The following is a 16,936-nucleotide window of genomic DNA, read 5'->3' as shown; positions in this document are numbered from 1 at the left end:
TGCTTTCCATAACACCTCTCTGCTTTATGGTGCAATAAACAAAGCACTGTGTACAGCCTAAAACGCTATATAAAGGTGAGTTATTGTTGTCATTATCATTATTAACTTGAAGGGAACAATGAGAAAGAAAGAGGAGCTGACTTATTACGTTTGGGGCTCAGAGACTGGGAGATAGAGAACTGGAAGTTGGGATTTGATTTTTTCCCCCTTCCTTCTAAATGGCAACATCGCCCTCTTTGCACAGGTCAAGAATCCCCTCTCCCTCCCCCAGCCTTATTTAGAAATCATGTCCCCTAGACAGGAAGGGCGGCGGGCAGAGAAGCACAGAGCGTCCCGGTCTCATTTCCTTTTGGGTCCCCATGTGGAATTTCATTTCATATATTTAGGAAACCAGAGAGCAAGATCTTCGGCGGGTCCTGCTTCCCCAGTCTCTCTCTCTCTCTCTCTCTCTCTCTCTCTCTCTCTCTCTCTCTCTCTCTCTCTCTCTCTCCTCTCTCTCTCTCTCTCTCTCTCTCTCTCTCTCTCTCTCTCTCTCTCTCTCTCTCTCTCTCTCTCTCTCTCCTCTCTCTCTCTCTCTCTCTCTCTCTCTCTCTCTCTCTCTCTCTCTCTCTCTCTCTCTCCATCCCTCCAACTCCCCGACTTCCCACCCCTGGAGGGCTTAGGCCGTCAGTTGTGGGGAGAGGATTCAGAGCTGGGGAAGCACTGGGGAGGCAGGGACTGAGAAGGGTCTCTAGACTATCCGGACTGCCAAGGAGTTTTTTGGTTTGGGTTTTTTTTTGGGGGGGGGGAAGTGATCAGGGGGTGGAAAGAGTCAGTGGGCTAGAGTTGACAGCTGGAAGAAGCAAAGAAGGAGGTGGGGAGGAGAGACCCAAGCACTTCCCACCTGAGAGAGGAGTGGGTATCTGGGACTGGAGGGGGAGGGGCCGGTGGGGACGGAGCGACTCAGCTCCATCCCCGCCTGGTCCCTGTAGAGCCCCACGCTCCGGGTGGGAGGAAAGTGTAGGGAGGCGGAGCGGTGGGGAGAGGGTGGGAGGGAGGGGGTGGCGGGGACTGACCCTTTTACTAACAGCCCAGTCGCTCCGCCCCTCCCTCTGTCTAGCACCCCCCTCCCCCCCCGTCCTCTCCGCAGACCCCTCCTTTCCCAGATCGGCGGCGCCCTCCTATTGGAGCTGCCCGCAGTCCGTCAAGGCCCCGCCACCGCCTCGCGAAAACAGCGCCGGGCCAAGGGCTCTGGGCTGGGAGAGCCTTGTGGAGCTTGGTCCAGGGCAGGGGCGGCGCAGCGCGGAGCAGCCGGGAGCAGCCCGTAGCAGCCCGTAGCAGCCCAGCGAAACTAGACGCGGAGCGGAGCACGAGAACCCAAGAGCCCGGAGCCGGGCTGGCTGCGGCTTGCAGCCATGACCCCGGGAGTCCCCACCTCCGCCGGGGGCCGGGGCATTTGATACTTGCACAGCCGCTTGCAGCTGCCCCTGGAGGTAGCCACTGTCCTCTCGCTCCTGCTGCTCCCTCTCTCCCTCTCCCACTTCTTCCTTCGGCTCTCTTGCTCCAGACACCCCTGAGTGGGGGCCGCCTCCCCGCCCTCGCCTGCCGGCTCTTCTTGCAAACTGGGGGTGTCTGGGCCAGCGGCAGGAGCCGCTGCTGGAGCTGCCGCCGCCGCCTCCTCCTCCCCCTGGCCCTGGCCATGGCTCGGCGGGTCCTGGGACTGAGGGTCCGGAGGGCGTCCGGCGGCGTCTGCTTCAGCCTCCCGCCGCCGCCACTGCTGCTGCTGCTGTTGTTGCTGGGGCAAGCTCGAGCTTTTGGGGATGAGGAGGAGAGGCGCTGCGACCCCATTCGGATCTCGATGTGCCAGAACCTGGGGTACAACGTGACCAAGATGCCCAACTTGGTGGGGCACGAGCTGCAGACGGACGCTGAGCTGCAGCTCACCACCTTCACCCCACTCATCCAGTACGGCTGCTCCAGCCAGCTACAGGTGGGCATTGATCCTCCCCGTTCCCACTCGTGCCCTAAAACCCTTCCCCCTACCTCCCCTCCAACCCCTTTGGCACAGAACAGAGGCTAGTTCCCAAACGTTCCCACGTCGGATGTCTCGCCAGATCGAGCCCCTACCTCCTCAGCCTGAAGGGAAGGGTAAAAGTCTGGATGAAAAGTGACTCCCCCCTCACTCCCCCTTCTCAGAGACTGAAAGCCAAATATTGTGTAAGTCATCTGGCCTGTTAAAGAACCCACTCTTGCACCCCGCCCTTCCGTTTTTCTCCCCTCTCACCCCTGTCTGGCCAAGCCCCTAACCCAGGAGAAGCAGAGTGAGGGAAGGACTGGAGACTTATCTCAGGCAGAGATTAGGGGGTCACTGTTTGGTGGATTGGTGCAAGAGAGTGCCTGTCACCCTAGCCAGCTGCAACTTCCATATTTCTAGACCCCCTCCTCCATTTCTATTATACACACACACACACACACACACACACTCCTTGCAGTTCATCTGAGTCAGTTAAATAGTCACCCCCTCTTTTCTTCAAAACTAACAATAGGAGTTGATGTTCTACAGATTGCTTCGAGATACAAATCCTGTTATACTCAGATTCCCCACATTGCAAGGGACTGGCAAAGCTTAGACCTGCCTCAGTTTTAGGAAGGATTTCGTGAAAAGGTGGAAGTGGTGAAGTGGGCAGAAGAATAAGCAACAGCAAGTCATATGCTCAATTTTACTTAATATATAAGAAGACCATGTTGGGAGTCAGATCATCTGAGTTCAAATCCCATCTCTGCCACTTACTAGTTAGATCACATCCCCTAGAAAGGAAGGGTAAATTACCTTCTTTGTCTCATTTGTCAAATATGTCAGGGTAGACTGCTAAGCTCCCTCTCAACTCCAGGTCTTGTGATCCTAATAATAGGTGTTCAGGTTAAAAGTTCCAGAAATCTCTAGCCTCTGGAGTGTAACATCCACAGATAAGCTACTATCTCTTTATTGAGTTCACTTCCATAGAGCAGAAGTTCTTAACCTTTATTGTGTCATGGACACCTTTGGCAGTTTGCTGAAGCCTGTGGACCCATTTTCAGAATAATGTTTTTAAATATGTAGGATTACAAAGGAAATATAGAGACATAAAGATATGACAGAGATGTGCATTTTTTACCCATCCAAGTTGATGAGCCCCCATGGTTCCATGGACCCAAGCATAAGAACCTCTGATCACTAGCTCAGAACTAGCATCATTCTCAAGGAATGATGGGCATAATTTTTTACAGAAGTAATTTTTAAAATGAATTTAAGCCAAGATGTACATTTAAAGAGATATTGGGGTCTATTCTCTTCCCTGTTGAGTTGTCTTTACCACAGAGCAGGCTCTCTGCTTTTGGGAAATTCAAGACTTTGGAGTTGGCTTAAAAGACAATTTATATGGGCTTAAGAAGTGATCCTCCAGCACTTATTTTGGAAACAACACATAGCCTGACCTCAGTGGTGATTTTGCTGGAGGAAAACGCTTCCACAGGGATATGTATTTTTAATTACATGTATGCTGGGGAAGCAGCCAAGAGGTTTGAAGGACAGGACTGGCTCTCTGTTCATGCTGGAAAACAGTCACTTGTAACTGTAGCTTTCACAGACAACATCTGTAAGGAGCCATGGAGACTGTTTATCAGGTTTGGATGAGTTGAAGGCAGGGACTATATTTCCCTATTGGTGACCCTCAAATTTTTAGGGACTTTTGGATGGGGTTTTAAAAATACTCATTTACTAGGGGGCAACTAGGTGGCACAGTGGATAAAGCACTGGCCCTGGATTCAGGAGGACCTATGTTCAAATCTGGCCTCAGACACTTAACCACTTACTAGATGTGTGACCCTGGGCAAGTCACTTAACCCTCATTGCCCCACAAAACAAACACACACACACACACACACACACACACACACACGCAAAATACTCATTTACAGAAGAGTTCCAGTGACAGAAGTCCTGGGTTTCAATCCTACATATGGGTCTGAAAAAGTCTTAAGTTGCATAATAGTTTGAGGCTTCTATTGAAATTTCTGTTTAATTGCAAATGATTTAGGAAGAGAGGGATTTAGGATTGAAAAGTGTGGGACACAGAAGAGATCATTTCATTTTACTTGGAGGGAAATGATGTGGTAGAAAGTCAAATATCTCAAAGTCAATGGCCAACATAATTTAGACAGAGGGATATATCAATCTCTAACAAGCATCAAATGACTGGTATGTGGCAGGAGAGGAAGGGTACAGTGGCAAGAGCGATGGGCTTGGAATTGGGCTAACTGGGCTTGAAGCCCAGCTCTATGTAAACTTGGACAAGTCTGCTAACCTCTCTGAGCTCCAGTTTCTTCATTTATAAAATGGGATTCATAAATTTTGCATGGCCTCCCTTGAAGGGTAGTCATGAGAATAGTGGTTTCAAAACCATGAAGTGCTACAGAAAGATTATTGTTGACTTTCAAATGGGAGCCAAAGATGAGTTAGAGTGGCTTGGCTTTTACTTATATATTGTTCTAAAATGAATTGTGTAATCATGTCCTCCAATTTTTTTTTTGTTCTACTAGAGTAATAATAACAAAAATACCTTATGTTTATAGAGCAGTGGTAGAGTACTAGACTTGGTGTCAGGAGAGGTAGCTGGCTCTGCCATTGACTAGCCAGTCAGTCAGTTCACCTTGTTTGGCCTCAGTTTCCCCATCTGTAGAAACAGGGAGTTGGACTAACCTGATTTCTAAGGTCCCTTTCAGCTCCCAAGTTCTATGGGTTCACTTGGATGGTTTCTGTATCTGTTATCTAATTTAATCTTTGCCACAACCCTCTAAGCTAGATAGTGCAAATATTATCCCTGCTTTTCAGAGGAGGAAACTGGGGCTCACCTAAGGTAAATAATTTGCTCATGTTTGCATAAGCTAGTAAGTCACCAAGGCAGGACTCAGGGATCAGACTCCAGGTCTCTTGATTCCAAGTCCACAGTGCTATCTACTAACCCACAGTGCCTTTCTCTACTGCAAAGAAGTGCATGAGCTAAACTAGGGATGACACATTACTTTAGGAGAAGGCATTATTTTTGTGCTGTTTGGGGAAGTGGCATGGTATAGGAGGCCACTGAATTTGGAATCAAGTTCTGCCTCTGCTGTTTATGAGTCAGGGCAAGTCAACCATCTCTCTGGGACTCAACTTCCTCATCATAAAGGTGTTGAACCAGGCCATTTCTAAGGTTCCTTCTGGCTCTATTATTCTACCTTATGAGATAAAAATAGAACACAAATATGGCTCATGCTAAAAGCAAACACATACATTGTCTGAATCCTGCTCACTGGTGTTTAGGTCAAGCCAAATATAATTGTTTTCTTCTATTTCATTACTCATCTAGTTCTTCCTTTGTTCTGTGTATGTGCCAATGTGCACAGAGAAGATCAACATCCCAATTGGCCCATGTGGAGGTATGTGCCTTTCAGTGAAGAGGAGGTGTGAACCTGTTCTGAAGGAGTTTGGGTTTGCCTGGCCAGACAGCCTCAACTGCAGCAAATTCCCTCCCCAGAATGACCATAACCACATGTGCATGGAAGGCCCAGGTGATGAAGAGGTTCCCCTACCCCACAAGACACCCATTCAGCCTGGGGAAGAATGTCACACCATGGGCATGCATTCGGATCAGTACATTTGGGTGAAAAGAAGCCTGAACTGTGTCCTGAAGTGTGGCTACGATGCTGGCTTATACAGCAGGTCGGCCAAGGAGTTCACTGATATCTGGATGGCTATGTGGGCCAGCCTGTGCTTCATATCAACTGCCTTCACAGTGCTGACCTTCCTGATTGATTCATCCAGGTTTTCTTACCCTGAACGTCCCATCATCTTTCTCAGTATGTGCTATAATATTTATAGCATTGCTTATATTGTGAGACTGACCGTGGGCAGGGAAAGGATATCCTGCGATTTTGAAGAGGCAGCAGAGCCAGTTCTCATCCAAGAAGGTCTTAAGAACACAGGATGTGCTATAATTTTCTTACTGATGTACTTCTTTGGGATGGCCAGCTCCATCTGGTGGGTTATTCTGACACTCACTTGGTTCTTGGCAGCAGGACTTAAATGGGGTCATGAGGCCATTGAAATGCACAGCTCTTATTTCCACATTGCAGCCTGGGCGATCCCAGCAGTGAAAACTATTGTCATCTTGATCATGAGACTAGTAGATGCTGATGAACTTACGGGCCTGTGCTATGTTGGGAACCAGAACTTGGACGCACTCACGGGCTTTGTGGTTGCACCACTCTTCACTTACCTGGTGATTGGAACATTATTTATTGCAGCTGGCTTGGTGGCCTTATTCAAAATCCGGTCCAATCTCCAAAAGGATGGGACAAAAACGGACAAGCTGGAAAGGCTGATGGTCAAAATTGGAGTCTTCTCGGTATTATATACAGTGCCTGCCACGTGTGTGATTGCTTGCTATTTCTATGAGATATCCAACTGGACACTCTTCCTCTATTCAGCGGATGATTCTAACATGGCAGTTGAGATGCTGAAAATCTTTATGTCTTTGTTGGTGGGGATCACTTCTGGCATGTGGATCTGGTCTGCTAAGACACTTCACACATGGCAGAAATGCTCCAACAGATTGGTGAACTCAGGGAAGGTAAAACGACAGAAGAGGGGAGACAGTTGGGTAAAGCCGGGAAAAGGAAATGAAACTGTAGTATAAACACAACCAATTTGCAAGCCCCCAAGGGGGAAATGCTTGCATTTTGGTAGAAATGTGCCCCCCCCCCCATTTGATGCAATAACTCCATTTGAACAAAGTTCGTATGTATGAGTACGCAACACATGTTAAAAACAAACAGCCCCAAACACAAAACCAGAACAGCATTTGTGCTGCCAGCAGAGGCGTTTTTCCCAAATAGAAAGGCCAACGGAGGCTTTCAAAGCTGTGAAAAATCAAACCGCTGATCACTTTAGCAGGTTGCAGTCCTGACATGTACAGACCCTGCAGCTTTAGTGGCAAAGTTACTGCCCCCTGCATGGTCAGCAGTTCTCAGAGCTGTATTTTGTAACTTGCAGGGAGAAAGATTAACTTTTTAAACCTTTTAAGATTTGGAATACTAACTGGGTCTTTCAAATAGTAACCCAACCGATAAACACTGGAAATGTTGAGTTCAGAGAAGTATTACAAGGGTTTTCTAGTTTGGCTTTCTTGAAGGTGTTTACAGCATAACTTAAACATTTTCCATCGTGCCCAGTTTGCTCCTCAGAGCTGTGCCAATCACACCCCCAATGGTGATGCAAAAATACTTCATTGTCTTTGTCCATGAAAAATAGGTTTGGGCAAAGTGTAAAAGCACACAGAGGGTCCAGTGGATTTTTCTTATAGGTTAAAACAAAACAAAAAACCTTATTCTAGTATCCTTCTGTTCCAGGATGTTACTCTTTCCATTCCCTCTCCACCTCACATTTTGCAATAATGATTTAAATGCATATCTTTATGCTAATTCTAAAAAAAAATTACAGCATGACCAAGGGGGTGGGGGATGGGGAATTAAGGGTGATTCACTTTCTGACAATCACTTAATTCAGAGAAAAAATGAGATTTACCAAGTCTGCTTACCTTACACACCCCAGAGACCCATTGCATTGAGCAATTAAGACTTAATATATTTCACTTTGTGTGATTGCATCTCTGCAGACGCCAGTCTGGAAAGACTAAAATGTTAGGTTTCTTGGCAACTTTGTGTTCACACAGATTAACTGTGTAATTTGTGTGTGTCAATTACAATTAAAAGCACATTCTCCGACCATGACATAGTCCCCCGCCTGACTTGAAGCTATGGTCAGCTTGCGTTCTCAGAATGATAGCGCATTTTTTCTAAAATGTAAGAATGTTATCGGAGAGTCTGGTCTCCTCCATTCAACAATGGAGACATTTTCCCTTCTGTAAAGGGATCTAAGGCGAGCAAATCCAACTCCTTGGTGCACAATTGTTTCCTCGTAATTGGCGATGGCTCTTGCTGGCTCCCTCAGAGGCAGCATGGCCTGCACTATTTATATGGTGCTTAATGAATCTCCTGACTTCCAGCAAGGACCTTGTTTGGTTAGCAGGGGACATAGTGTAAACTATATAAACCTGCCTAGTCTTGAGAACTCACAGGTCTTAATTGCCCCATTGTTGACCGGCCCCTGCTTTGGACTGTTTGAAAACTTGCTTCACATTGAAGGAGAACCCCCTCAGCAGCTTCTGGAAAATAGCAGTTCTTTTGAAAATGTAGCTGTCCCAAGTGTTAACCTGCCTAGGGCCTTCTTTTAGGCTTCTAGTCTGCAGGAGATGAAATGTATGCCGTTACTGGGCATACTTTTGTTCCTTTCCATCCAATTCATAACCAGCCTTAGATTCAGCCCCTACTTAGCAATGGCACATCATTCATTCATCTTTTTTAAAAACAAACTGTTCTTTAGGTAGGAAAGCCCTGGCCCCTCTGCTTTGTGTAGAAGTGTATTCAGTCTCAGAATTCCAAGTAAGTGGCCAGATTTTGATGATAAGCTTCTCCTTCTACTGCTTGCTTCTGTCACATATTGAACACTGTGACTATGGTATGATCAGTCAGAATTCCAGGAGCCTGAGAAAGGATCCCTGGGAAGGCTGGCATGAATCAGCTCAGCTAAACCAGAGACCGTATTGCATGTAGAATGTAAACCTTGAACTCCCTGTTCTGCACACAGACAGTTCCCATAAATGTCCAGGGCCTCCCAATGCTTGCACAGGGGCAGATTCTGCCCTTACTCACGCTCTGCTCCAGTGCCTAGGGAGTTGTGCATCAAATCTGGCCCAGGGAAAGGAGGGAGAACCATTCAGGAAGGAGAATGACTTAACTAAGGCTTAATATGGATGCCTGGCTGTTAACAGTTCTTGATTTTATAACTCTTTAAATCCTAACGTTTGAGTGATCTTATGACTTGGGCAGTCTAATCCAGTAAGATAGAATATTTGAGTGGGAAAGTCAGGAGACCAGTTTTCACATGCTGGAGTTTTGGTCATTTGCTAGGTGCTGACATGTCACACTGCTCATCAAGTCTCTTGCCTTCTAAGGTAAAAACACCCACAATCAGTAGCGGTCACTAGCTAAGTTGAAACTGACCATATGCATCACCGTGCCAAGTTTCCCTCCTGATATCTCTCAAATGAATGACGCATTCAAGATTGAGAGTGGGAGTTCTTAACCTGTTTTGTGGCATGAATCCATCCAGAGGGCAGCAGTTTGGGGAAGCCTGTAGACCCCTTCTTAGAATAATGATTTTAAATGCAAAATGTAAAATATGCAAGATTACAGAGGAAACAAATTCTATTGCAAACAAGTTATATTGCAACACAGCTATTAAAATAAAATTTTCTTACATGTACTGACTCCAGGTTAAGAACTTCCACCAGAGGCAGAGGGATTTGGTAGAATGATGTTTGTATTTGTGTTTTCCACAGTTACTAAGTTGGCTTTTTGCTGTAGCCAGAGCTTCAGCCAGTCTATATCTGTTTTGAAGCACGTCTTTCCCATTTGGCATTTGCACCCCAAGAGTGCCTTCCATGTACAGAATCCTGTTGCCACAAAGGCTGACACATTGGTTTTTATTCTACTGCCATGGACTTTCACCACAGGATGGCTTAATACTGGCCTTGTTTGGGTCTGTTGGAGGGCTTTGTCCATTTTGTAAAGCAGAGTAGAGCCTCCCTGAAATCCCATCCATCTGTTCCATAGGATTTCAGTCCAGTAAACCCAAATGTGGATCCTTCCACTCTTGGCACTCAGTCTTATCTCCTTAAGTGATTTTTTTAAAAGGTTACTCCTTAATGTAGGAGCCAGGGCATGGTGGAGGTGGAGGTGGGGGTGGGGGAGGGAGAGGAAGCAGCAACAACTCCTCAGGGAGACCTTGTGGACTGTTATGCAAACAACCTTCCTTTTCGAAGCTGAGATCTATCTCTGCTGGTTTCAGGAAGGCCAGGTATCCTCTATACCCCCTTTTCAATTAAATTAAGCATCTTAAGGGGAGATAGAAAGTTTGGATAAGGCATGGCCTCTGGCCTCTGCTGGGGTGGGGGGAGGAGAAGAAAAATCCAGATGGCTTTAATATACAGTATTACATGGTAAATGCATCAGACAATTGCAAACAAAGTGCTTTGTGAGTGCAGGTCCGATGGGGAAGGTAATTCCACTGGCAGGCAATTCTATTTCTTTTCCTCTGCATTTGGAATTCACTGTGGCTTATCTTGGTTAATGTTGGGGCAGCGTCTCGCCTGGCAAAAAGCCAAGACTGCTTTTCTTCCTCTGGAACTTGGGAGAAGTTGTCATCTGTCACTTTGGGGAAGACTCTTTGGCAGCTGGAGAATTTAGCTATAAAAACCAAAGCATCTCCATCCACTTTCAGATGGGAATCTACTAAACCATTAAACTGGGCTATTCTCAAATCTCTGCTGAACTTCTTCCCTCTCTTTCTCCACCCCTCCCCCTTCTTAGCCCAAGATGAATTTCAGGGCAGAATAGAATGAGTTACTATAGAGTCTGTTTGGGCAAGCCAGGTGGTCTGGCTGAATTGGATTCACATCCTTTCCTTTAATGCTCACCCATTTTCTGTCCTCTTGGACTGCTGCTGGGTTAATACCTTGCTCAGGTGTCCTGAAAGAGGGAAAGTAAAAAGCTTCATTTCTATGGGTTGCCTTCCTTCTAATTTCTTCCCATTGGTTCTCTCACAGGCTAGAGATCTTGACTGTGATTTGGAAGGGAATATTAAAGGCTATAGAGTCCAACCCCCTCATTTTACAAATGTGGGAACTGAGGCACATAGAGATTAAGTTACTTGCTTAAAATTAGGTAAACGTCTAAGGCAGGAATTTAACCTAAATCTTCCACACTCCAAGTCTGGTGCCCTATTCAATATTCTTGTCACCCAGATTCTGAGACTGAGTTACTGTTATCTCTCTTTTTTTTTTCCAGGGCAATGGGGGTTAAGTGACTTGCCCAGGGTCACACAGCTAAGTAAGTGTCTGAGGCTGGGTTTGAACTCAAGTCCTCCTGAATCCAAGGCTGGTTCCTTATCCACTGCGCCACCTAGCTGGCCCCACTGAGTTACTGTTAATAGAACCATATCGAGTCCTGCCATCCTGTCTCCTCCTTCCCTTTTCTAGGCTTCAGTCCCCACATCTGTGAAATGGGGGAGATGGACTAGATCAGAGGTGTTCAACATGCAGTCCACTTTAATATGCATTTTTCTAAGCCAGTATTCAGGCCTGCAGGGATCCCAATATGGGTCTTAGTGGGTCCCCTTCCTATTTGATTTTGACACCATTAGACTAGATGATCTCTGAGAACTTTGCCAGCTCTAAATCTGTGAGCCTATAATTCTCTTTCATAGCAGCCACTGCCAAAGTAGGAAAAGATTTCACCACTACGGTGCAAACTTTGGCTGTTTGTAGAAACGGCAGCTGCAATACTTCTGTAGGGTAGAGGACCCATGATATCCAGAGCTAGAAGACTGAGGGATAAACCAAGAAGCATCTAACACAAACCTCTGTGTGCTGCGTGCATGCTGGAGTTGGAATCAGGAAAATCCAAGGTCAGATCCTGTCTTGGACACTAGCTGTTTGACTGTGATTAAGTCACTTAACCTCTCTGAGGCTCAATGTCTATATCTGCAAAATGGAAATAATAATAATAATAATAATACCTCTTGTACCTACTTCATGGGGTGGTTATGAGGTTCAAATGATATATAATGCATATATAATGCATGTAAAGTGCTTAAAATCCTATATAAATTCCAGTTATTATTATTATTCTCTGATATAGTTGGCATGTTAAAGAGGGCTTTTGATATAAACACTTATGCTTCATTGTCCCTTGGCAAATTCCTTATTCTTTTCTTCTCTTGTGTTTGGGCCTAGGCTCCTAGCTTGGGTTTGTGTCTCACCTGGAAAAGGGCCTATGCTATCTTCTCCTTAGACCCAAGATAGCCATTCTTTCCAGCTGCCAAGAGAATCCTTTGCTTGACTGGGGAGGGAACATGCTGCTCATTTTTTAAAGTAGTGGCATATATTTGATTTCACTAGAATATTTTCTCAGCCAATATGGTTAGTTCCTCTACTTCCTGCCAGCCACTTGGGTAACATAATTTACACAGCATGAAGTAGGCCCTTGAGACTAGTGTCGTAACAAAGGTCCTGCTGTAATGCTTTCTTTTGCTAAGGCTAACTGGTCCTGATGGCAGTGGCCTGGGCCTCATTTAAGCTTCTCTTTTTTCTTTTTCCTTTTCGAATCAGCAGAGTCTGCAGTGTTGATTCAAGGTAGGGCCTGAGTAGAGAGTCTTGGCTCGGAATGTTCATTTCCATTATGCTTGAATTTCTCCTTGGTTTTCCACAGTGTTCAGAATCACCATCAGCATTTAAGGTGGCATTAAGGTAGACGACTGCTTTTGGTTTCTTTATTGCTGGGTTTGTCTGTCCCCTTCTACTCTGAAGAAGAGAAGTTCTGGTCAGTGAAGCGCGCTGACATCCTTTTTTGCTTTTCTGGTGGTCTTTTTTTTCAGAAATGTTTTCATCCCAGCTCTGTTGTTGACATTCTGCTACTTGACTGTAAAGTCTATGAAGGCTGAGGTCATGTCTTCCTCAGCACCTGTCACTGGAGTCCTATAAATGGAAGGTGCTTCTCATTTCATATTTGTTGAATGAAAGAATGATTGACTCAATTATTGTACCTACGGGTAGGTCAGTCACTTAAGTGCCAGAGTCTCTACCTGTGGCTCCCACTTACCTTGCAAGGTTGTTGTGAGGGAGGTCCCACAACTGTCAACACTGAAGGCCCTTCAGCTCCTTTGAAGAGAGGTGCTGTGAATATTGACTGCGGTTAGAAGAGGGAACAGCTGAAATGTTACTAGCTCTACTGAAAATAGCATTGCAGCCAATAGCTAGGCAGCTAGCTCTTATATCCCCCCGCCCCTTCCCATCCTACTGCCAGCCATCTGGAGGCCAACCTCCCAAGGTTCTGAGATGTTGGACATAGAGGTACCAGGATGATAGTCTATTCAACATGTCCTGAATGAATTTCTGAACTTCAAAGACAATGGACACTGATGTTTTTTAGGATGTACAAAAGCATATCGGCATTGATGTATGTACTGTAAATTTCTAATTTATCACTGTACAAAAGAAACTTTGCTATTTAATTTTTGTATCAAAGGAAAATAAAGTTTTGTTTATTAGCTCTTGTGTGAATAAGGAATATTTCTTTTCAACATTTTTATTGCTGTCTTGTTTATTTGTTACCCACATTTCCCAATATATATTAACTCCACCTCCATACCCCACTTCCAGAGCTCTCTTGTTACAAAGAAGAAAAAAATTTCAACAAAACTTAATGAAACATGATCAAGTCTGATGTAGGTATTGTCCCATACCTATAGTTCCCCACCTTTGCAAAGAAGGGAGGAAGAAAGCATTCTCAAACGTCTGATTAGGGATCAAGCCTGGTCATTATAATGTCACAATATTCTGTTTTATTTTGTTGTAGCTATTGTGTATATACTGTTTTCTATCCCTGCTTACTTCACTTTTTGGTTATTTTTTATTTTAAAATTTGTAGTTTTTCCCAATGAAACATAAAACCAATTTTTAGCCTTAGTCTTTTTAATCAATCAATTAGTCAATCAGCAAAAATTTATTAAGGTCTTACTATGTATCAGGTGCTGTGTGTGCACTAAATGCCATAAGCTTAATTGTTTTACAATTTTGAGTTCCACATTTTTTCCCAGCCTCCCTCCCCACCCCCATCATTGAGAAGGTAAGCAATTTGATAAAGGTTATACACGTGCAATCATGTAAAACTGATTTCCATATTAGTCATATTACAAAAGAAAGCATGGACAAAATAATCTCAGGAAAATTATAATTAAAAAAACCCAATGCGTTTCAATTGGCATTCAGACTCCATAAGTTCTTTCTCTGGAAGTGGATAACTTTTTTTTCATCATAGATTCTTCAGAGTTGTCTTGGATATTTGTATTGCTGGGAGTATCTAAGTCATTCATAGTTGATCATTGTACAATATTGCTATACTATATACAATGTTCTAGTTCTGCTTACTTCACTTTGCATCAGTTTATATATTTTCACATGTTTGTTTTTGTCATATTCATTGTTTCTTATACAGCAATATTTTATTACGTTCATGTACCACACATTGCTTATTTATTAATTAGGAATATTCTTTTTTTTTTTTTTGCAGGTCAATGAGGGTTAAGTGACTTGCCCAGCGTCATACAGCTAGTAAGTGGCAAGTGTCTGAGGTCGGATTTGAACTCAGGTCCTACTGAATCCAGGGCTGGTGCTTTATCCACTGCACCACCTAGCTGCCCCATAGGAATATTCTTTAAAAAAAAACTTAACCACTTACTAGCTGTGTGACCCTGGCCAAGTCACCAATTACCTCACAAAAAAACCAAAAACCCCTTGTAATGGCCTCTTCTACCTTTGCCAAAGTCACCCTTTATGCCTCCTCCAGCTTCTTAAAAGCTCTGGTTAAGAGCGACTGTATGATGTAGTAGAAATAGGCTTGGGGGGCAGCTAGGTGGCGCAGTGGATAGAGCACCAGCCCTGGAGTCAGGAGTACCTGAGTTCAAATCCAGCCTCAGACACTTAACACTTACTAGCTGTGTGACCCTAGGCAAGTCACTTAACCCCAATTGCCTCACTTAAAAAAAAAAAAAAGAAATAGGCTTGGGTTACAGTCAAAGGAGCTGGGTTTGAATCTGGACTCTGGTACTTACCAGCTGTGTGCTTTTGGGTTAATGTCTGGCACAGAATATGTCCTTAATAAGTACTTGTTGATTGATCTCCAAAGTTCTTTCCAGCTCTGTTATTCAGTCAGAGCTATAACTAGGAATTTCATCACCTGGGGAAAATTCAGTTTTGGGTGGGAATGGGGATGTGTGTTGGGGAGAGTGAAAAATTCTGGAATGACTTTAAAAAGCTGGTGTGTGCCTCTGATACTCTTGCTCCTGGGCTTTCCAATTAGTGTAAGTCCCTAGGTGTACGACTAGTTCAAACTTTTGGGTGTATCTGCCTCAGTGCCTGGCTAGGAGAGTGGAGAAGAGGTGATGGGATTGGATGTGACAGATACAGTGAACAAGAGAGGGGGAGGCTTTTTCCCCTCTGGCCATCCTCCACTAGCCCGAGGAATAGGGAGGGAGTTTCTTACTTATCCTGAGCCATTGAGGTCGATTATGTGGCTAAGTGAATAGTGCTGGTCTAGGAGCCCAGAGGACTTGAATTCAAATGTGACCTCAGACACTTATTTGCTCCGGCAAGTCACTTGACCTCTGTCTGGGTGTCTTCCCCTGAAAATGGGGATAATAATTATCTCTCAGGCTTGTGTGGATCAAATGAAATAATGTTTGTAAAGCACTTAGTCTGGCACAGTGCCCAGCACATAGTAGGTGCTTAATTAAGTGCTCAATCCCTCCTTTCTCCATTCTATTTCCATGCTCTGGGTGCTTCTCACATCTGGACTGACCTAGCTAGGGCTCTGGATTCTGTGATCATTGTGAGGAAACTTGGAGGAGTGGAAAGAATGCTGACTTTTGTAGTCATGGATTCAGATCCAGGATCTGCTGCTTACTACCTGCATAGCCTTAGACAAGTCATTTAAAACACACCTCAGTTTTCTCACCCACAAAATGCGAATTGAAATCAGATCATCTTCCCATTTTGTCATCCTATCTGTAGGAGAATGCATTTCCATGTGAATCAGATATATCCTAAGGTCTCAGCACTGGCACAGACCCCCTCAGCGAATGGGAAGGGAGTATAATGATGAATTTTGAAACTTCCTCTATATCTGCTGCCTGATTTTCCTTTAGGCCCATTGCCTGATTTTCTGTAAGCACGACTTCATTTCCTTTAGGCCCTGAGAACGTACTTGCTTCCCCTCTCCCCTTCCCCCTCTCAATTTTATTAGTGCCATACAAAACTCCAGGCATGTTAGTATAATTACTGCATAGCCATACCTCACAGACGGGGAAACAGGAATGGTGACAGATGGATTTGGCCACTGCATAGGAAGTGGATGACAGGGTCAGGCCAAGTGTATTTTTAATTGCCAGTATTCTCTGGAAAAGTGATGTCACAGTAATATTTCTAGAGACTCAAGCTCAAGCTTCAAAAATAGTTACAGGGTGCCATGAATGAGATGTGTGACCTTGGATAAGTCACTTAGCTTTTAAGGGCCTCAGTTTTCTCCTCTGAGCAATGATGGGGCTGAAATTGATGATCACTAAAGTTCTTTCTCAGCTCTGCAGCTTTATGATTTGATGCTTCTATGTCCAGTTAGTTTCTAGTGTTGATATTCTTACAGACTGCTTGTCTTAATTGGTACTTTCTCTTCTTCATCCTCTTCCTTCCAATAAATACTGAAAGAGCCCAGAATACTGGATAAGGATTGGAAAATTTAAACAGAATATAGGATCATGAGTGCCAGGTCTATTGGACAAAGCCTTTATATGAAATAAGCCAAAATCAGCATTCAAATCTTGCATCTGATAATTCATTAATAATACTAATTAATTAATCATAATTCTAGGAATAGTTGTGTGACCCTGGGTTCATTTACTGACTTATTCGTTCATTTGACTATTTTGGTTGTTTACATTGATCTGACTAAATAAATATTATTTATTTAAATATGAATAATCAATAAACCTTCCAACGTACAAAGATTATCAATCAACAGGCATTTATTAATCACTTACTATATGCTAAGTGGGCCAGCTAGGTGTTGCAGCAGATAGAGCACTAACTTTGGAGTCAGGAAGATTCATTTTCCTGAGGTCAAATTTGGCCTCAGACACTTTACTAGTTTTGTGACCCTGGACAAGTCACTTAACTCTGTTTGCCTCAGTTTCCTCATCTGTAAAATG

At 44.3% G+C, this 16,936-nt stretch overlaps 1 protein-coding gene across 1 annotated transcript; it reads left to right on the top strand.

Annotated features, from left to right (window-relative positions):
* Positions 1-1,634: 1,634 nt before the first annotated feature.
* FZD4 (frizzled class receptor 4) lies at positions 1,635-9,843 on the top strand. The gene is made up of 2 exons (XM_043994207.1): positions 1,635-1,969; positions 5,367-9,843. Exons 1-2 carry the CDS (start codon positions 1,679-1,681, stop codon positions 6,693-6,695), a joined length of 1,620 nt encoding a protein of 539 aa, XP_043850142.1. The 5' UTR covers positions 1,635-1,678; the 3' UTR covers positions 6,696-9,843.
* Positions 9,844-16,936: the final 7,093 nt, after the last annotated feature.

This window comes from Dromiciops gliroides, chromosome 3 (genome assembly GCF_019393635.1).
Source record: "Dromiciops gliroides isolate mDroGli1 chromosome 3, mDroGli1.pri, whole genome shotgun sequence".
NCBI classification, from domain to species: Eukaryota; Metazoa; Chordata; class Mammalia; order Microbiotheria; family Microbiotheriidae; genus Dromiciops; species Dromiciops gliroides.
This window is presented reverse-complemented; position numbering and strand designations above follow the sequence as displayed.